This window comes from Dipodomys ordii, unplaced genomic scaffold, assembly GCF_000151885.1.
Source record: "Dipodomys ordii isolate 6190 unplaced genomic scaffold, Dord_2.0 Scaffold146, whole genome shotgun sequence".
Taxonomy (NCBI): domain Eukaryota; kingdom Metazoa; phylum Chordata; class Mammalia; order Rodentia; family Heteromyidae; genus Dipodomys; species Dipodomys ordii.
This window is the reverse complement of record NW_012267362.1, coordinates 2,619,637-2,641,892: the sequence shown is the minus strand read 5'-3', so window position 1 is coordinate 2,641,892 and position 22,256 is coordinate 2,619,637. Positions and strand designations below refer to the sequence as shown.

General features: G+C 39.9%; 1 protein-coding gene across 1 annotated transcript in view; it reads right to left on the bottom strand.

The window, feature by feature from the left end:
* LOC105997429 (calcium-binding mitochondrial carrier protein SCaMC-1) overlaps nucleotides 1–22,256 on the bottom strand; it is a 58,638-nt gene that overhangs the window by 32,362 nt on the left and 4,020 nt on the right. The window contains exons 2-5 of the mRNA XM_013031852.1: nucleotides 12,086–12,212; nucleotides 8,984–9,071; nucleotides 5,784–5,895; nucleotides 3,233–3,391 (exon numbers count right to left, since the gene is read on the bottom strand). Coding sequence (XP_012887306.1) covers nucleotides 3,233–3,391; nucleotides 5,784–5,895; nucleotides 8,984–9,071; nucleotides 12,086–12,212 — 486 coding nt within the window. The remainder of the gene's footprint in view (nucleotides 1–3,232; nucleotides 3,392–5,783; nucleotides 5,896–8,983; nucleotides 9,072–12,085; nucleotides 12,213–22,256) is intronic.

The window sequence follows — 22,256 nt, the reverse complement described above, 5'->3', positions numbered from 1 at the left end:
AAGGAGGGAGGGAGGGAGGGAGGGAGGAAAAAGAGGGAAGAAAAGGAAAGGGAAATAAAAGTATCAAAAGAAGGAGGGAAGAAAGGAGGAAGGGAAGGAAGGGAGAGGAGGGAGTAAGGAAGGGAAAGGAGAGAGAGAGCAGGAAGAAGGAGAGAAGGAAGGAAAAGAAAGGGAGAAAAAGAAGATGGAAGAAGCTAAAGGACTCAAATGGTTTTTCTTTCTTGCGATTGTTTCTAACATATTTATAAGATTATTTCTTTGTTGCTTTGTATGTCCCTCCCCCATGGTATAACCCCTGTTTTCACTGCATTTGATGTTGGTATAATTTGGGGAGGGGAAGGGAAAAAACAAATCGTTTAAATAGGGATACAGGTGGACCCATTGCAACAATGAAACATACAAGACATGATGTTGAAAAACCGAACTTTACAACTTTGGCAGGGTGGGGGGGCAGTGATGGGAGGACAGGGATGGTAAGAGAAACAAAGGAGGAGGCAACAATGCTTGGTAAGAAATGTACTCATTACCTTGCTCATGTAATTGTAACCCCTCTCTACCATATTTACACAATTTAAAAAAACATTAATTAATTTAAAAAAGACTGAAGGTCATCCATACAGCCAGAATAGAATGTGACCCAAATAAAAATGCTGGACACCAAAGGCTGGGGTGAGCCTCCCTGCAGTGCCCTGTGCTTACTGCTCCACGTCCATGCTAATAAAGTACAGCATTAAGACTCCACAGCAACCGGACAGGAGACGCTCTGAGGCTGGAACTTCCCTGGACTCAGCCCTCTGTACTTCCTTTGCTTGGCTGATTTTAATCTTTATCTTTTCCCTGTAATAAAACAGGGCCATGGGTATAAAACCTTTTTGAGTACTGTGGGTATATCAAACCTGAAGATGACTTTGGAAACCACCTCAAATTTGCAGAATCAAAAAGTCCTGAAAAATCCATTTTTGTTTAAATAAATAAACTTCACAATAGATTTTAGGAAAACATGAGTGTTTAAGCTTCTTCAAAGTCAATTTGCTACTGTTCCTAACAGAAAACACATATACCAATCCCCACCCCCTTTTCTTAAAAAACACCATGCTTGTCCCTAAACAAATTTTGAGACTTGGCTACATTCTGAAAAAAAATCTTAGAAACTGGGCTAGGCTCAGTGGCTCACACCTGCAAACCCCAGCTACTCAGGAGATGAAAATGAGGAGTGTAGTTCAAGACTAGTCTAGGCAAAAAGTTAAACAGATACCACTAATGTCTCAACAAATAAGTCAAGTTTGTTGGTCCATGCCTGAGGCAAGCCCAGGCCAAAATATTAGATCATATCTAAAACATAACTAAAGCCAAAGGACTAAAACCATGGCTCAAGTAATGGAGCATCTGCCTAGCAAGAATGAGGGCCTGAGTTCAAGTCCCAATACTACCAAAAAAAATAGATCAGAAATATTTGTGTACAAAAGTCTTAAACAAAAAGTTTTAAATATACATGTATGTGTATATGTATGTGCATATATATATATATATATAAAACACAACTTTTAAAATAATTTTTAAGCAGCTTCTGTATTTCAGTAGGTTATTCAAGTGTCCCAGTGTATTGGGTTGTCTTATAAGGTCATCCTGTTAGATATTACAATTTCAGAATGAAGAAAAATAAGACCTCAATGGCCACACACAGTGTGAGAACGATAAGCTCAAGTGGTAAAGACACGCAATTCCTGGTCTAGCTAATTAGCTCATTAGAAAGGGAAAGTTAGTGAACTCTTACAGCCTCAGGTACTCCATGAATAGCGTAAGAATAAATACCTACCTAGCTGAACTACACAAATTCCTCCTTATACATAGATTACATGCAGTTTTAACCAAGTTTATTAAAATAATAATAATGTTTTAAATCAAAAGAATTTTTTAAATTTAAGTGAAACTTTCCAAACATCACTCAGCTCCATGGATATCAAGAGACTCCTGGCCAGTCCCATGTTATCGTCAATCATGTTTAAATCTTTGTGTGATCTACTGAATGTCTCCCTGCCTTTGAATTTTGTGGAATCTGCCTCCCCCCAAAAAGCAAATGGTGCCCCCAAAACAAAGTGAACATTATAGTAATCCTCCCACGTCTTAAAAGGCCATGCAATGTGCTTAAATGAAGCACCAAGTGGAAATCTAAGATTTGTTCAAAGGTGGCACATCCTTTAGTGGAAGTTGGGCGGTGATATGGAAGAAATGAATCAAACATGTGCAGCACCGCCCTGAACTTTCTCAGGTGTGTTCTCCTTGAAACCAGGTACCCATGAGTACCAAGGGTCTGCTGTATTAATTCATTTCCATTCCTTGCTTCTTTCTAGCCTAATACCACACTGAGAGTGAACAGAGAAGCCAGTCTATAAATCCAGGTCTTTTTCTGCTAATCTTAGCTTTTAAATAATTTTTAAAATTGTATCTTTATCCCCTGATGCTAGATTTCAGAAATGCCCCACTTTTAATAAAATAACATAAAAATGAATAAAAATACAAGTAATTTAAAGTGAACACTATAATAATGGCTAGAGGATTTCTTTTAATGAAACAGTTGAATAATCATAGAAAGCCAAAGATTAAAAGCTCTTACACACATACACCCACCAATAATTTAAGGTTTGGCAGAATATTGCCAAATACTTACATGGACTGAACTAAGGGTTATTAGCAAAAAAATAAAACTTTTTTTTAAGGTATGACAATTACTGGAACATTTTGAAACCTCTTTTTGAGAAAGAGAGAATGAATTTTTAAATGCAGTGCAACTGTGTAAGAAGACAGTATACAGCAGCACAGTGAAAGCTGCTGAGAGATACGAGTGGGAAAATTCAGAGCAACACATAATACATGCTTGTTAAAATTAATACACGGTCTAAAACAACAACAGGGAAGCAAAATAGACGCAAATGGAGTTGGGGGGACCAGTAGGAAAAGGAAAAGGCTAACAAGAGAGTGAGTATGGTTCACGTAGATTATTTGTATGAGTGAAAATAGAACAATGACACTTGTTGAAATTGTTGTAAGAAGACGACGTGGGATAAAAGAGACTGGAAACCAAGGTAAGGTTGATGGGTTATGTAGTTTACACATATGCAGGGGTCATGACGAAATTACCCTCGTACAGCTAACATAGGCTAATTTAAAAAACAGAAACTTAAAATCTTTTTCCAAAGCAGCACATGACTCAGAGCAAAGCCCTGGAGCTCACCTGCATCATGACCTTCAAGCGATCTAGAGGGGCAGTGCTTGTTCGAGAGACGGCCCCAGCAATGCCTCCGGACAACAGCTGCCGCCACCACTGCCCCGACTTCTTCTCTTCTTCTGTGAACTCATCAGGAATAGCTAAACTGTCCCCTATGTCAATCCCCTGTGCACACGGGAGAAAAAGACCATCTTACTCCTTCGGCTAAAAACGGACCCTCCAACGAGAGGCTTCTGCTGGTGTTAGTTCTAGAGAAGCATGCATTATTTTGGTTAAGATTATCTATATTCCTCAGAACTTACAATAAGCCAGTCTAAGCACTTAGATGATTATAGTCTGTTCACACTAAATATCATGTAGTATCAGTTCACAAGAAATGAAAATAATTACCAATTTAATTTACCAATAATAAAGTTAATGACCAATTTTACCAAATCAATCATTAATTACTGATTTTACCAAAGAGATGATTACCACATGCATTTAATAAGTTACCAATTTTTACTAAAGCAATTATTACCAATTTTATCAAATCATTACCACATTCAATTAATGTAATTACCAATTTTTATCAAATCAATAATGACCAATTTTTTATCAACTCAATCATTAACAACATTCTTTATTTATAGACAAGGTGACTTTTGTTTGTTTAAGTTATAATAAAAGAACAGCATTTCATCAGATATAGTGAATCCTTTCTAGTATACTTTCCAGGATGCTAGACAAGCATTAGTGATGACAACTTTTAAGAAATTAGGCCAGGCACCAGTGGCTCACACCTGTAATCCTAGCTTCTCAGGAGGCTGAGATCTGAGGATCCCTGTTCAAAACCAGAATCTTCATGAGACTCTTATTTCCAATATACTACTCAGAAAAAGCTGGAAGTGGCACTGTGGCTCAAGTGATAGAGCACTAGCCTCAAGCACAAAGAGTTTCAGAGACAGTGACTCCAGGCCCAGGATTCAAGTCCTGGGACAAGAAGAGGAGAGAGGAGAGGGGAGGGGAGGGGAGGGGAGGGGAGGAAGAAAGGAAGGAGGGAGGGAAGGAAGGAAGGAAGGAGGAAAGGAAGGAAGGAAGGAAGGAAGGAATTAAGTTTGTCAGTTCCTCAAAAGTATATCTACATATGACACAAACCATGGCACATTACTTTATAAAATGAAACAAAAACCCTGTTCTTCCTCCATGGGATAACCCCTGTTTTCACTGTATTTGATTCTGGTGCCCTGCATCTTGTATATACATTTTTCTAATTTGGGGAGGGGGAAAGGGAAATAACAAAATGCTGTAACAAGGATACAGGTTGACCTATTGTAACAATGAGATGTATAAGACACTATGTTGAAAACGAACTTTACAATTGGGGAGGGGAGGAGTTGGGGATGTGGGGAGGAAAGAGACGGTAGGGAAAAAAAACAAAGGAGGGGGTAACAATGCTTGATAGGAAATGTACTCATCTTACTAATATGTGACTCTCCCTAAGCTCGGTTCCTATATTTACTCTCTATAAATAGTTTTACAAATCTGGCTTGTTACTTAAAGCATGCAAGAGATTGTATGTAAAATTTAGCAAGTGAGGTGGATATTATGTGAAATGATCATTCATCATACCTGTCCTAAACATTGCTACAGGTTACAAATGTAGCTTGAAAGAAATGAAATTCTATAATCATGTTCTTATAATTATCTAACTCATTTTGGTTGACATCAGAGATTTCACAGGCAAGCATGTAAGGGTAAGGAGCGAGGCCATGGAAATGACCTTCCCTTCTCTCAGTTTACAATAAAAAATGAGTAATACTTCATATAGGTATTAAATGTGTCCAACTGAACTGCTAATGTAGCACTACTTTATTTTATTTTATGCTCACAGTTGAATGGATATTAATCACCAACAATTTTCATAGTATTTAGGCATTGCTGCTAATGGCAGTAATCCATGAGTGAATACAGAAGAGAAGCTCACTCTTTTCCTCCAGAGAGTCCCCAGTGGTCTCCAGAGGAGATGACGCAGAGGAAATTTCATTTCAGTACCACCTTATTTTAGCAGAATATTGATAAAACCTAATCAAAATGTAAAAGCTTGTGGAATACCAACTTGTGTGAAATACTGTGCAAATGAGCCAAAAATATTACATAACCTTCAGTGAGTTCACTGAGTATCCTCAACCCATGCCAGAGATACATGTAGGAGCCTGCCTAAATAAGCCTAAGTTTCAGAAGGGACCTGAGGCCACATCAACATGGACAAGGTAAGCCCTTAGTAGTCATAGGTGTTGAGATGATGTGGGCAATATGTGACTTTTAGACTTCTTCCTGGCAGAAGACGTATATGCTAATTAAAGCTCCACAGCTCATGCATCAAGGTGGTCCTTCTAATTTTGGACAATGGCATGATTTTAAAGACTTTCGCATGTTTGTCTAATAAATTTCTTCAAGGTAAGGAACTACTGGGGTTTGGGCACCCTGGCTCAGATGTTACACAGGGGTTCTTGGGTGGTAATTCTGTGAATGGCATGCAGTTCCAAAGAAGTATAATTACACAAAGCAAACTCACTGTAGAATGTTTCCAGAAACGAATAATTTCCTGGATGTCTGAAGCAGGATTAAATAAGAAGTAGTCCCTCCATTCATTCCAATCCACTGTCATTGTCCCATCAGCATCAATACTAAAAGAATTTTTAAGAGATTAAAGAACACAGGGACAAAGCTGAGATTACTGGTCATCATACACAATAACAATTTCTTTTGCCAATGCAATATACTTATTAAAAACTTAAACCCCATCACACTAGGTTGTCAGAATTAGCAGCAGGCATTTAATGGTCCTGTAAGGTAGGTTTAACTACCTAGACAAAAATAAACCCCAACATTACAGTGAGAGTTCACTAAAGACTGCCGCAGGCACCCTGTCATGAGCTATAAAACACAAAACTTAGACAATTAAATACTGGAAAGTAGTCATGAATGAATTATGGTCCATGTTTGCTTGTACTGACTCGGGAAGGTTTGTTGGGTTTTTTTTGTTTTTTGGTTTCTTTTTTGTTTGTTTGTTTTTTCCATTCTGCTGCAACATTTGGATGCAATTTTGAAATATGCTGCAATTTGCTTTTCCAGGTTGCATGATAAAAAGGAAAAAAAGCAGTGATTGTAAGAAATCAAACTCTTATTAAGTAGGCCTTTAAATGCTTAAGAAATCCTGGAAATAAAGGACATAAATTAGAAAGGGTGAAATTAAATTTTCACTGTTTGCAGATGACAGGATCTTAAGTATAGAAAACGGCAGAGACTACACACAAACAAAACAAACTATTCAATGAATGCAGAAGAGTTTTAGTGTACCAAGATCAGTATATAAAAATAAGTACCATTACTATATTACAATACAGAAAAATCAATGTAATAGCTAAAAAAAACCCAAAGTATTCATTTAATCAAAGATATAAACAAGCTTCAATGAAAACCATAAAATGTTGGTGAATAAAATTGAAGATAACACAAAAATCAGCAAGACATCTCATGTTTGTACCTCATTTTCACCTTTAAAATTAACATGTTATAATCTTAAATATTTAACACAAACTTTTTGCTTGTTTTACAACTCTATTGAAAACAGAGTCCATCTGTACTGTTTTTTTCCCCCTAAGATCAATTCAGCATCATGACAGACTTTTGATTGGCTTGTTCACTATTGTAATTTTATGGAAAGGCTGCAGAAAGATGGTAGTCAAATAAAATGTAAGTTTGAAATACTTATTATGCTTTCTGGAGCCACTTTACATTCTGATCTGCATACATGAAATTACACTTCATTTGTCCCAGTGCACAGACTTTGACATTCCATATCTACAGGAGACACCAAGTCACTACTTACTTTTACAAGTTCATTTTTTGTTTGCAACATCTGTAGCTTTACTGAATCACTATTTTCTATTTCATTACAATTGTTCATTATCTAACCCCATCCTCGAACTCCCAAGTATGGGCAGGATTTGGGCTGATTTTGTTCACTGCTGTAACTGGCTCAATGCCACCCTAGGCATAAAGTTTGTGAGACCTTTTCTCAACCAATAAAAGCTGGGCATCGTGGTTAATGCTTTTCATCCCAGCTACACTGGAAACTTTAATAGGTAGATTGTGGTATAGGCTAACCCTGACATAGTCATGAGAACCTAATCAAAAGGCGTAAGTAGGGGCTGGTGATGTGGCTTGGTGGTAAAGTGCTTAACTTTCATGCATGAGACCCTGGGTTGGATTCCTTGGTACCATATAAACAAAAAATAAAAATAATAAAAACAAGAAAAAGAAAAAGGGCATAAGTGGTAGAGCACCTGACTAGCAAATGTGAGGCTCTGAGTTCAATGTTCAATACCATCAAATAAATAGATGATTAAATGAATGAAGCCAGGCATCAAAGCTCACACCTGTAATCCTAGATACTTAGAAGACCGAAATTGGGAGAGTTGCAGTTCAAGGTCAGGCTGGGCTGACCTTGTGAGACATTTTCTTAAACCGATGAGCTGGGTGCAGTGATATTTGAGAAAGCTAAGATCAAGACAATCACAGTTCAAGGCCAGCCTGGGCAGAAAGGTCCACAGGATTTTATCTGAACAAGAAGCTGGTCTTGATGTATGTCCCTGCCATCCCAGCTCTGACGAAATGTATGAAACAAGTAGATTACAATCCAGCCTAGACCTAGGAAAAACGCAAGACCCTATCTAAAAAATGACTAGTGCAAAAGAGGGCTGGAAGCATGACTCAACTGTAAATATCCATCTAGCAAACACAAGGCCCTTAGTTCAAACTCCAGTACCATTGAAAAAGAAAAAAAATAGTACTATTCAGTACCATGGGGGCGGAGGGGGGGGTGGCAGAATAGGTGGTAATAAAAGAGTTATAAAAGTATCTATACTTCAGAGGGTATGATCCCATCTTGTAAAATAGCAGATTAAGGCTGTAAATATCTGACTAAACAGCTGAGCTGATGGTTCCAGATAATGATGTTCAGATTGGCACTGAGTTCTGAGAATTAAAGTCAATAGTTATTTGATCACTGGAAGACCTTTGGAATTTTTCCTCATCTAGCCACCTAAACACCTAAACAATTTGCTAGACAATTTACCTTAGAAAAAAATGAGTTCTATTGTCACCACAGAAAGCAAGAGGAGGAAGACAAGAAACAGTCAAGTCCTTGTCACCTTGTGTCCGACTGTAACACCTACTCCTGTTCCACTCTCTGGGCTCCCTCTCCCATCCCTGCCTGTAGACACATAAAGGCATACACAAAACAAATACGGGGAAAAAAGAAAGACAAACAATGGCTACTAAGAATAATGAATAGTGCAGTACAGAAAAATGCTTTAAAGCCTCATTTAACACATGCATCTCTCTAATGAAGAATATTAAAGTGAGAATGGAAAATAACCATCAAGCTGGGCACTAGTGGCTAACATCTGTAATCCTAGCTACTCTGGAAGCTGAGATCTGAGGATCACCGCTCAAAGCCAGCTCCTGCAAGAAAGTCTGTGAAACTCAGTAAACGACCAATAAAAGATGAAAATGGAGCTGTGGCTCAAGTGGTGGAGCACCAGCCTTAAGTGAAAAAAGCTAAGGGACAGAGCCCAGGCCCTGTGTTCAAGTCCCAGTACCAGCACAAAATAGTAGTAGTAGAGGTAGTAGTAGTAGTAGTAGTAGTAGTAGTAGTAGCAGTAGTAGTAGCAGTAGCAGTGGTAGTAATAAACAGGACAAGGAGCTTACCTTTCTAGAATCAATTGTGCTTGTTGTTCAGAAATATTTACACCCAGAGTCTTGAGAGACTGGACAACTTCTGATGCCTCAATTTTTCCTTTAAGCAAATGAAAACAACAGAAACTCAGACTCAGAATTGACAAAGATCTTGGAAATTGAATTTTCAATTCTATTCAAGAGAAAGATTTATAATGATTAAGGCAAAATTATGTGTCTAGGTACATTATAGATCAGCTTAAATCCATATTAGCACATCAATACTCAAACTTTGACCAAGTAAACATGAACATGGAACAAAAATATATGCACATCATTTAACTCAGTAATCACTAACAATCATATAGCTAAAACCTGACATTCCACAGAAGATCCCAGAGTTCCAATAGCCTTACTCAGTGATGAAATTAAGAAGTAGCAGTCCCTAAGTCTCAAGTAGATAGAGCACCAGTCATGAGAAAGAAAGTCAAGCAGGAGCACAAGGGCCTGTGTTCAAGCCCCGGTACCTGAGTTCAAGACCCAGTACCAGCACTAATGCAAAAAAAAAGAGAGAGAGAGAGATAAAGTGATACTGTTTACATTTGCTGTAAATGTGTCATTAAATGGATCATTGTCTTTTAGCTACTCAGGAGGCTGAGATCTGAGGATCATAGTTCAAAACTAAGTTTCTGAGACTCTAACTTCTAATTAACACCAAAAAGCTGAAATGGAGCTGTGGTTCAAGTGGTAGAGTGCTAGCCTTGAGGGGAAAGAAAAAAAAGCTGAAGGCCTGAGTTCAAGTTCCAGGACTGGTACACATACACACACACACAAAATATCATCTTTATTAGAATTTTCTGTGAAGGACATGGATATGTGTATGGCTTATGTGCTGGGATCACTGGCCACTAATTATCTGGCAGTTGATCCTGAGGTAGTTCCATTTCTCCACTTTTGGCTTTCCTAAGTTTATCAAGAAAGTTTCCACCACAACTCAACTGAAAGGTGATCAAGCTAAGACAATATGGGTATATTCAAGGTGATATGGCCATAGACATTCAAGATTTCTGTCTTTTTTTTGTAGTACTGGACTTGAACTCAGGGCCTTGCTTTTTATTAGACAAGTGTTCTACCACTTGAGCCAGCCCTTCCAGTTCAGAGTCCAAACTAGACTGGAAATTTGCAGAAAGGAAGGCAAGCTGATTGTAACATCTGAATTATGCTTGACAATTAGAAGAAGACTAGAATGGGGACAGGCATAAAGGTTTATCAGAAGACAAGGATGCTCTCATAGTTCTATCTTCTATCATAAGCTCAGCTCTTCCTGATATAGAATCATAGACTTGAACCAAACTCATTCTAAATTAGTTGAATCGACTTGGTTTGTAAGAATTTGCTTTGAATTTAGATTTAGTGTAAATCAGTAACTTTCAAGCAAAATAAGGCTTGTTAACTGTCTTTGTAAATAAAGTTTTATTGGAACACAGCCAAGCCTATTGGTTTGCATATTGTTTATGGCTAAGCAGCCACAGCTAAGACCTCAGTGCCCATGATGCTAAAATATTTATGTCTAAACTTTTATGTGATGTTTGCCATTACAATATAAACCCCATTTTCTCTCAACCTATTTGTTCAACTTCTCTACTGAATAGCAAGTCTATGGAATGGGTGACCCTGACTCTTTATAAAGAGAGAGGAATGTAGAGCTATGTTATAACCTTGATAAATTTCCTCTTTCACTGATTGTTGCTAGAGATGGGACATTCATGGTGCCTCCCTTTCTCATACCATGGCCTTTGTTTTATGCCCTTCATAACTGGGACTCTAAGCTACTCCTATAAATAGAGAGGACATAATACCAATCAGAAAGTATATAGTTAAATGTCTCATGCTATATGCTATCTATATTTTCCTTTAATTTTCAAGAGCAGAGTCCTTTTTTTTTCTCTTTCTGCTGGTCCTGGGGCTTGAACTCAGGGCCTGGGCCCTGGGCCTCTTTATGCTTAAGGCCAGCACTGTACCACTTGAGCCACAGCAACACTTCCAGCTTTTTCTGAGTAGTTTGTTGGAGATAAAAGTTTCATGAACTTTTCTGGCCAGGCTGGCTTCAAACCATAATCCTCAGATCTCAGCCTTCTCAGTAGCTAGGATTATAGGCATGAGCCACCAGTACCTTGTTCCTCCTTAATCTTTAAAAAAATATATTAAATATAAGATAATCTGAAAGTTTTAAAATTTTAGAATATATAATATCCATGCCTATAAATGAATAGAAATAAATATTTTTTACAGAAAAGGCAAGTATGTATTATTATTATTATTATTATTATTGCAGTACTAAGGCTTGAACTCAGGCTTCTTGCTTGCTAGGCAAGTACTCTCCGTGTGAGCCATGCCTCTAGCCCTTTTTGCCTTAGTTATTTTTCAGATAGAATTTCAAGTTTTCACCCAAGGTTCAGTCTCTGACTACTTTCCTCCTACGTATAAACTTCTGTGTAGCTGGAATTATAAGTGTATACCCTAGCTTGTTTGTTGATTTTCCTGGGCTAGCTTCAATTTGTGATCCTTTCAATCTCTAATTCCCAAATAGCTGGGATTATAGGCATGTACAACTACACCCAGCCTTTTTTTTTTTCCATCCTGGGGCCTGAACTCTGGGTCTGGGTGCTGTCTCTCAGCAATTCAGCTCAAGGCTAGCACTCTATCACTTGAGCCACAGGGCCACTTCTGGCTTTTTCTGCTTATGTGGTGCTGAGGAATCGAGCCCAGGGCCTCATGCATGCAAGGCAAGCACTCTACCACTGAGCCACCTTCCCCTTCTTTCCAGCTCTAGCTGGTTGAAGCTTTTTTTTTCCCCAGCCTAATTTTTAACCCTTAGCTTTAAGTCACATCAGCATATTGACTGTTCTATAGTTAACATTTATGTCCATTCAGTAGACCATGCTATCTGTAAGTTTTCTTCATTAAAATATGAACTGTAAAGAAAACTAAGATTATTAAAACAAATGAGTGAACAGTAACACAAGAAATAATTACATGTTGAAAAAGAATAAATATGGCATCAATTTAGACTTTCAAAAGTCCAAAAAATGTTTCTTCAAAACTGGTGAAAAACAAAAAATGAGAAAGACACACCATCATTATTTCTGTCCAAAGTTTTAAAGGCCAATTTCATTTTTTTCTCATGGTCTTTGAGGTACTTGGAAAATTCTTCAAAATCCAGCTTCCCATCTTTGTTGGTATCTCCAGTATCAAAAATTTTCTATAAATAAATAAAAATAGAAACAATTTTATTGTAAATATGAACCAGAGTGCTAAATTATCTTAATACCTCAATCCAACTGTGTGCAAATGTACATGTACACGCATGTACACACATACATACATATATACACAAACACACACATGACCAAAAATTCCATTACAGCACAAACTTAAATGTAAGTATCCCACTACAAGACATTTCTAAATCTTTTTGCTAAATTTGATAAGAAAAATGCTGTTTTTATTTCAATAAAACACAGCAATGTTGTGGGGGGAGGAGGGAATGCTGTTACTGGGGCTTAAACTTATGTCCTGAGTGCTGTCCCTGAGCTTTTGCACTCAAGGCTGGTGCTCTACCACTTGAGCCACAGATCCCCTTCCAGTTTTCCATGCTTTCTTGCCTGGGCTGGCTTTGAAGCACAATCTTCTGGTCTCAGCCTCCTGCATAGCTAGGATTACAGGCATAATCTACCCGTGCCTGACTCTACAATACTTTCAAGGAAGTAGTAACAACAATGTTTCAGAGAAGTGGAAAGGTGACAATATTTCTCAACCCATTTGATGAGGCAGATCTACCCTTCATGCCATCTCTTCAAAAAGAAAATTATTAGCAATGTCACTGATAATACATATATAAAACGCCTAAAGGATGGTAGATCAAATGCCATAATATATAAAATTATATGTACTATTTATATATTTTATATGGAGGACAGATAAACAAGTTAAAATGGAATGTTGGGTTAACATTAAGAAATCTTGTAATTTATAGCATAAACAGAGAAAGTCATATGATTATCTTAATAAATATTTGATGAATTCAATATCTTGATTAAGAACTCTTAGAAGCTCATGTCTGTAATCTCAGATACTTAGGAAGAAGAGACTGGGAGGATATGGATTTGAGGCCAACCAGAGAAATATTGCGTGACCTCATCTCAACCAATAAAGCTGGGCATAGTGGCCAACTTAACTACATGTCATCCTAGCTCTTCAGGAGAAGGGGTAGGAGGAGAATTTATTCAAAAAATAAAGCCAAAAGGACTTCAGTTATTTATACTCAGGTGGTAGAGTGCTTGTTTAGCAAGCATTTAGCAACCCCCACCAAAAGGAAAAAAAAACCCTTAACAACTAGGAATAGAAAAGTACTTCCTTAGTCTGATAATGGGTATCTACAAAAATAGTCCAGCCTTTTTTTTGTCTAAGCTAGTTTCTTTTCCAGTATAACCTAAAGAGGCTTGATTAAAATACTACTTCTTACTTTCTAGAAAATAATGATTGTTTTTCAAGTTCTTTTTCAAATTACTCAACTGAGATTTGCATTATTCAGGAGAAAAATGTCAAAGCATTCTGAAGCCCCATCAATATCTCCAATTCTGTATCTTGTTCCATGTACATATCATTTGGGAACAAAGTGTGTTTTACCCTGTCTTTGCAAATCAAAGAAAAGAAACAATGGCCAGGTATGGTAGTTCACCCCTGTAATCCTAGCTACTCAGTAACCTGAGACCAATAATAACAGTTCAAAGCCAGCCCAGGAAGGGAAGTCTAGAAAATTTGTATCTCCTATTAACCACCAAAAGGCCAGAAGTGAAGGTGTGGCTCAAGTGGAAGAGCACCAGCCTTGGGCAAATAAGTTAAGGGATACTGCTCAGGCCCTCAGTTCAAGCCCCAGTACAAGCACCCCCCAAAAAAATCCCACAGGAATAAAACCACTATACAATGTAATTTTCTATTGCTTTTCATCAATTGAATTTTCAGTCTATATAAATAATTGTCCTCCTAGAAAACTAGAGACATGTGCACAGCTTCAACTCAGAAATTCTTGGAGAGGTCACTGTCACCTGAAGAAAAAGCCAACATCTCTCCTGGAAAACATGATGCCCATGTTTGGTGAGAAGCCCCTGCGTACCTCTGCTTGGATTGATGTGTGAACCTTCATCAGCCATCACTAACTAGAAAAAATGTTCATATGGTTTCCACTCCATCTTTTACCAAAAGTGGGGGGAAAAGATTTGTAAAGAAACTTTTGTTTTGACAAGAAATAACTATGTTTTGCAGGATGGCACTTATTATGGCATAATCCAGAAGATCTACTAAAAGGCTGGTGGTTAGCATAAGAGCAAATACAAATCATAATTTACATACTGAAATGCAAGTGTGGGTTTAAAGAAGGATGGAGAGCATTTAGCTCTAAAAATAATTGCATTTCCATACTTTCAGGACTTCAAGAACTAAAGGGAGCTTTTAAAAACTAGAACTATGGAATCCACTCTTCTACAGACAGCACCTGTTCCAGGTGGTAGCACAGATATGTTAAGTCAGTGCTGTGACGAAACACCCATGGTAATCAGAGCAAAGGCTCATTTGGGCTCAGAACGTCAGTTGCTGGTCATCTGGGCACATAAGTAGCCTTTGGGCCTGTGGCAGAGCAGCACATCCAGGCAGGGGAAAGCCCCACTCCAAGTGCCAGGAAGCAGGGAGAAAGAGGAAGGACCAAGGTTCACAATCTCCTTCAATGGTACAGCCCCATATGACAGAGACTTCCATCTAGGTCCTGAATCTTAAAAATCCCCTCCCCCCATCTCCTAATAATACCACTGTCTGGAGACCAAGATTTTAATCCTGGGATCTTTGGGAAAGACACTCATCCAAATCAATAGTAAATTATGAAGAAACCAGGATACAGTGTTTGATACATAGAACATGCTTAAAATACAACTAATGACTAAATGGATATTTAAAGACTTCTAGCTGGACACCAGTGACCCATACCTGTAATCTGAGCTACTTAGAAGGCTAAGATATGAGGATCATGGTTCATAGCCAGCTCATGCAGACAAATCCAAGAAACTTCTATGTCCACATAACCAGCAAAAAGCTGGAACTAGAAGCATGGTTCAGGTGGTAGAGCACCAGCCATGTGCACAAAAAGCTGAGCACTCAGAGCTTGAGGCCCTGAGTTCAAGCCCAATACAAGCACCAAAAAAAAAAAATACACAAACTAGTCACTCAGAAGATTGAGATCTGAGGATCTCCTAGCCCATGCAGGAAAATGTGTTAGACTCTTATCTCCAATTAACCAGGAGAAAAAAAATACCTGAAGTAGAGATATGGCTCAAGTGGCAGAGTACCAGCTCTGAGCAAAAAAAGCTAAGGAACAGCCCTGTGTTTAAGCCCCAGTACACACACACACACACACACACACACACACACACACACACACACACACACACACACACACACAGACTATCAACGCTCACAGACTACCAACGCTCCCATGACTAATAGGAAGAGTTTTACAAATCCTAATGACAAAACATTTTTGTGGGCATGAAGTACTAATTACGAAAATAATAATTTCTTGAAAGTGCATGAATAAAACTGCATGAAGCATAATTTTGAGAAGGGAAGGATCAACATTCTAGACTGCTAGGAAAGAGTTCATAACGGAAATGGTGTCCAAGCTTGATCTTTATAATTAAGGTTACAATATGAGGACACTTCAGACCTGTCAAAGCCCAAAAGTATAAACCATTCAGACCAAACCCTTCCTAGGAAGAGGAACCAAAACGTAACATTAGAGAATCACCTACAATTCTCTTCATCCCCAAATGGCAGGTACAGATCTAGCAGCTGTTCCAGTTTGCCATCTAGGCTACTAATGACAAGTGAGTACATTGAACAAGTTGACCTCCAGAACAAAATTGTAGCTAATTAGTGGAAGAGCCATCCGAAGTTGGGGGGAGAGGGAAATTTTGTGATAGCCAATTAGAATGGGGAGAAGATAACAGAGTATTAGTTGTCATTCCTTAAAAACAAAATAAGAAGCACTCATAAACCACAAGTATTACAGAAGGCCAGAAATAGGTAAGTTTGGCTTCACCCCTCCGCTGCGCCCATCTCTCTGATCAGAACCCCTGTGAATGAAGCCTACCTCATCATCCTCCAGGGGTTGCTTGACCCCCAAATCCTGCAGGCCTTCCTGAAATTCAGATAAGTCCAAGGACCCATTTTCATCCCCATCCAGGTACCTAAAGAGATCTCCATAGATGGCGTCCATCTATGATGCGTCCAGCACAGGGGTGACCCCCTGTGAGTCCCCCGTCAGTAAAACCAGAAGAATTTCTGCCCACCACAAGTACAGCTATAAGAGACCTAGAGACCTCAAAGGCAAAGCACCTGCTGGGACCACCGTGCAGGATCAGATTCGCCCCAACGGTTCCCCCCAGGAGCCGCCCGGGCGCGTGCGCACAGCACCCACAGGCCTGGCGCTACAGAGAGAGCACCGGCTCAGCGGGGTCATTCGCCCTGGTACCACCCCATGGGGCACCAAGAAAGGATGCAGCATGCTCCCCTAGAAACTTCCTGACAGACCCCAGCGCCTCAGTGCTGGCTTCGGGGGACAGATGGGAAGGATAGTGAGGACTGACCATCTGTAAATGGCTGGCGGTAAGTGGGCGGCCAGCCGTTTCGAAGGAAGATGGGTAGCACCTGTCTAGAAATCCCTCTAGGATTCCTGCTCTATTTTCTGTTTGCCCCATTCCTACTTTCCACTGAATTTGTTGTTGTTTATCTTTTATCTTCACCCAACAGCCAAAATGGCTCCAGGGCAAAGCCACTCTAGAGTGGAGGTGGTTGGCTGGACGGTGGAGAGGAGAATCTCAGACTGGCAACAAAAGCAGGAACTGGGGGTCCAAAAGTGGGTGGAACTCAACTGTATTTAGGACTGTTGCTTCTCTTCTATTTCTCTTTCTTTCTTATTTCTTTCTTACTCCTCCTCTTCCTCCTGCCCTCTCTTTCCTTCTTCCTTCTCCTCTTTCTTCTTCCTCCTCCTCCTTCCTCCTTTCTTCCTCCTTCTCCTCCTACTCTTCCCCCTCCTCCATCTTGCTGTTGGGAATTACACCCAGAGCCTCTGATGTGTTCTTCGTGTTGGCTCAAGGTTAGTGTTCTACACCATAAGCCATACCTCCAACCTTGCTTTTAGCTGGTTAACTGGAGTTTGACAGACTTTTCTGCTCAGGATGGTTTCAAACTGTGATACTCTAGTTCGCAGCCTCCTGAGTAGCTAAGATTACAGATATGACCACCTGCACCCAGCTTTCCATAACCCACCCTCCAGAACCACAGAGTGCCAGGTTTCTAAATCTTTGTTCCCCCAGCCTGTCAGCTGAAGGGAGCGGTGCAATTGCACAGAAAAAAAAATGTCCCCACTTTTATGGGATTGATTTTCTTAAATAAAATATTCTTTCCTTTTTTATATTGACTATTAGAAGTCATAAGAAAATTTAACTCTTACCGTCTCTGTTAGCCCCTGGCTCCATTAGCTCTGATTGCGTTCAGTACCGAATGGTGGAGAGGATCATCACCTGTGTTTTAATCACTCACTCTTTCCATTGGTTAATCACAGCTATGACCAGAGGCCACACCATAACATTCCCCTCAGGGCTGCTGAATAGAGGCAGATGTGCTGTGGCCTATTCGTACATAAATTCTTCCACTAAAGAGGATTCTGTGGCCCATAAGACAGGTCTCTCTCTCCACTGCAGAGAACATAGACAGTGGCAAAGAGTCACAGACAATATAGTCAGAGAATAAGCCTCTGTGGAAGGCACCTGTAAGATCTGGCAGAAAAGGCAGAAATCATGGCCAGGATAATAAAGAAAATAGACAGGTCTTCTCAGAATTGATAGGAGGCAACAAACTGTATGGCTGAGAGTTCCATCACATAACACACTTTTTTTTTTTTTTTTGGTGATGGGGCTTAAACTCTGGGCCTGTCCCTCAGCTCTATAGCTCAAGGCGAGTACTTGACCACTTAAGCCACAGCACCACTTCCAGTTTTCTGGTGGTTTATTGTAGATAAGAGTTTCACGGCCGTTCATGGCCTTTCTCTGGCTAGCTTTGAACCACAATCCTCAGATCTCAACCTCTTGAGCAGCTAGGATTACAGGCGTGAGCCACCAGCACCTGACATAACACACATTTTTGCTGAATAGCTTTGTGCACTTTTTGAGACTACCTTATTCATTATTTGCTTATTAGTTTTTATTCCCTCACTTAACCAACTAACCCAGATAAACTATATAGGATTATAAACTATAAAACCCTATATATAGCCATGATATGGAAACACCCCAGATGTCCCACCACAGATGAATGGATCTAAAAATTGTGGTATCTATACACAATGGAATATTATGCAGCCATTAGAAAGGACAAAATAATGGCATTTGCAGGGAAATGGATGGAGTTAGAAGAAATCATGTTGAGTGAGGTAAGCCAAGAGCAAAGAGACAAACGGCACATGGTCTCCCTGATAAGTGGATGTTAAATCCAAAATGTTAGGTGATATGACAAAATTCACAAGGCTTAAGAAACACAGGACTGGGCTGGGAAGGTGGCTCAGTGGTAGAGTGCTTGCCTTGCATGCATGAGGCCCTGGGTTCGATTCCTCAGCACCACATAAGCAGAAAAAATACAAAAAAAAAAAGCCGGAAGTGGCGCTGTGGCTTAAGTGGTAGAGTGTTACCTTTGAGCTGAAGAGCTGAGGGACAGCTCAGGCCCAGAGTTCAGACCCCACGACCGGACCCACAAAAAAAAAAAAGAAAGAAAGAAAGGACTTCCACTCATCTAATCGAATCACTACTAAACCCCATGCTGATCACATATATGTAATATATGTGCACACTGGAGGGAAACCAGAAGGAGAACACAGAACTAGAGGGAATCAGGGAAAAACATTTAACAGCGAGACCCATCAGCTACACTAGACATTGATCAAAATGAACTAAGCAATTCAATGGCAGCGATGGGAGGGAGGGAACGAGTGGGAAAGAGGGAACAGCTGACGCTATGCAAAAGAAAAGAAATGTACGTATCACCCAATCTGGAAGAAATAACTGTATTGTCAAAGCTCATAGAACTCATAAATGTGATAGACAATGATAGACAATTTGCCCCATGAAAGTTAGAATGTGTTTGTGACTTTAAGCATCACTATCCCACAATACTGTGAAATTTGGGAAATTATGTAATCGCTTAATCACAATAAAGAATTTGAAAAAAATAAAAAAAGATTATAAAAATAATATTTTAAAACCCTATATAAACTATATAGCCCTATAAACTACTAATAGGGCTAGGCACTTTAGCTCATGCATGTAATCCTAGCTAAGCAAGAGGCTGACAAGTGAAAGATTGCAGTACATGTCCAAGCATGGACAGAAAATTCAGATTCCATTTCCAAAATGAGCTAGGTTGAAGACATGGCTCCAGTAGTGGAGTAGCAGTTGAGCAAGCAAGTCAAGTGAGCTGGAGACCTTGAGTTCAATTCCCAGTACCTACAAAAGAAAGAAAAGCAGAAGAAGGGAGTGGGAGAGAGGGAAGAAGGAAGGAAGGGAAGGAAGGAAGGAAGGAAGGAAGGAAGGAATACCATAGAATACAATGATGGATAGTTTCCAAGGTGTTTATCACCTAGTAGTACACATGACACTACATTTTTTTTTGTCAGTCATGGGGTTTGAACTCTGGGCCTAGGCGCTGTCCCTCAGCTCTTCAGCTCAAGGCAAGTGTTCTACCACTTGAGCCACATTTCCAGTTTTCTGGTGGCTAATTGATCTCAGACTCCTGAGTATCCAGGATTACAGGCATGAACCACCAGTGCCCAGCCGACACTACATTTAGACTTTCAGACTTCTGTTAGAAGCTCTGTCTTATAGTTAGGAAATATATGTGCATGGTAAGAATGAGAAAAATAAGCCAGGTACCAGTGGCTCATGCCTGTAATCCTAGCTACTCAGGAGGCTGAGATCTGAGTATCCAGGTTCAAAGCCAGCCTGGGCAGGAAAAACCATGAGACTCTTACCTCCAATAAACAACCAGAAAACCAGAAGTGGCACTGTAGCTCAAGTGGTAGAGCACTAGCCGTGAGCTGAAGAGCTGAGAGACAGCACCCAGGCCCAGAGTTCAAGCCTCATGACTGACAAAGAAAAAAAAATGAGAAAAATAAAGCTCAAGTAAGCTCAAGTTTGACTGAGGTTCTATGGCCATTACACACCAAGTATAGAACTCTGCACAGACTACTTCCCCTCTTGCTCTTGGCAATTATTTTAGTCAGTTTGGACTATTATAGCCACACACTGGCTTAAACAATAACATTTGTTTACCACAAGTCTAGAAGCTAAAGTCCTAAAGCAAGGTATAGTCAGATTCAGTGTGTGGCTGGATTATCACCAATACGTGGCTCAGCATCTCCCTTTCTGATTCCCTGATGACTGCCTCCTGTCTTTGCATAGAGGAAGAGGCAGGAAAACTCTCCTGAATCTCTTTATAAATCCCATTCATGAGGACTGAACAAAGGCTACTTTTCCTCTGGGCTGCTTCCAGCCATTAACTAGATATGAAGAACCATTTCACCCAATGTAGAAACCCTCTCTCCAACCAACCTTCCACCCCATAATTAACCACTGACTATGAGTGAGTTCCAAGGCTATTCTTTCTCTGGGCTACTTCCAGCCAATGACTAAATCTAGAAGCCATTTCTAATCCAGCATAGAACCCCACCTGTGATTAACAACTGACTCTGAGTTAACTCCAAGGCTATTCTTTCCCTGGGCTGCTGCCAGCCCAAGACTAGATTTGGAGAACTTAAGCTACTAGGCCATTTCTATGCAATACGGGGCCTCCTGTGAATTAACAGCTGACTGACTCCCTGTCAAGCCTAGTCCAGTCATTCTCAGAACTTCTCTGTTGTCTGAAGCTCTCCCCATACAATCCTTAGGTGGAAAAAGCCAGAGCCTGGTTAACTGAACAGTCAACTAAGTATGTAGGTATAAAACGAAGACAAGCAGTTACATTACAGCAGCATCAAGAAGTAGCCTTAAGAAGTAGTAGCACAGGAAAAGCTTCTCGGTGATAGGCATCATTCACTGTGTAAAGGTGAAAGGGCCTGAGGTAAGACTCTAGATGGGTTTCCTGAGCAGTGGCATATGGCCCGTCAAATACATAGTAAATAAGGTGCAGGTGTTGGCCCAAGACCAGGAAATTTACTGGTTATATCACATACCATATGCCTTAATACATTTTCCAACTATTTTAAAAATGCTTAAGACAGGATTTATAAAGAATAGATGTTTAAGCCAGGTGCTGGTAGCTACTCAGGAGGCTCATATCTAAAGATTATGGTTTGGAGGCTAGCCTAGACAGGAAAGCCCATGAGATCCTTATTTCCAAATAACCATTAAAAAGCCAGGAGGGAAGGTATGGCTCAAATGGTAGAGCACCAGTCTTGAATGAAAAAGCTAAGGGGTAGTTGCTCAGTTCCTAAATTTAATTCTCAGTGCTGGTGCATGCAAATATGTGTGCACGCATGAGCCACATGTGTGCACACACTCACACACACAGAAAAAAAAATTGAAGTTTACTTGGCTCATGACTCTAAAGGCTAGAAAATCTGAGAACATGTTGCTTCATCTACTCAGCATCTGCTGAAGGCCTCCTGCTGCACTGTACCATGATGGAGGAAAACACATGGTAGAGGAAGCATCCTAGCTTGCGTCTCTCTTCTAGTAATGCCACTGATCCCCATGACCTTGCTTATTCCTTTACTCTCCAAAGGCTCTCCCTCCAAAAAACAGATTCCCAGAATATGAAAATGGCCTAATGAACATACAGCAGAATAACTAGAAGACGGTATCCAACAAAAGGGACATACTACCCTTCAGGATGCAGTGTAGGCTCTATAGGAGGGACTACAATAAGGCTCCCACAGGGCCCCAACTGGAAGAATAAATGAGTCCTATAAGAGGTATTAGGGGAGGCTTTGTTCCCAATGACCCCAGAGATGCTTTGGGCTTCCTGTCCTCACACTCTCAGTTCTGACCTCAAAACAGGACCACAGCAAGTGACCCATTGAGCTATAAGCTATAGTTGCCACCAGGAAGGACCTTTTTGAATTTCCGATGTCCAGGGACCAAGCAAGAAGAGATGTTGCCATCTTGATAGATATAAGTTGACCCTGATAGACAAGAGGCAGTGCTGC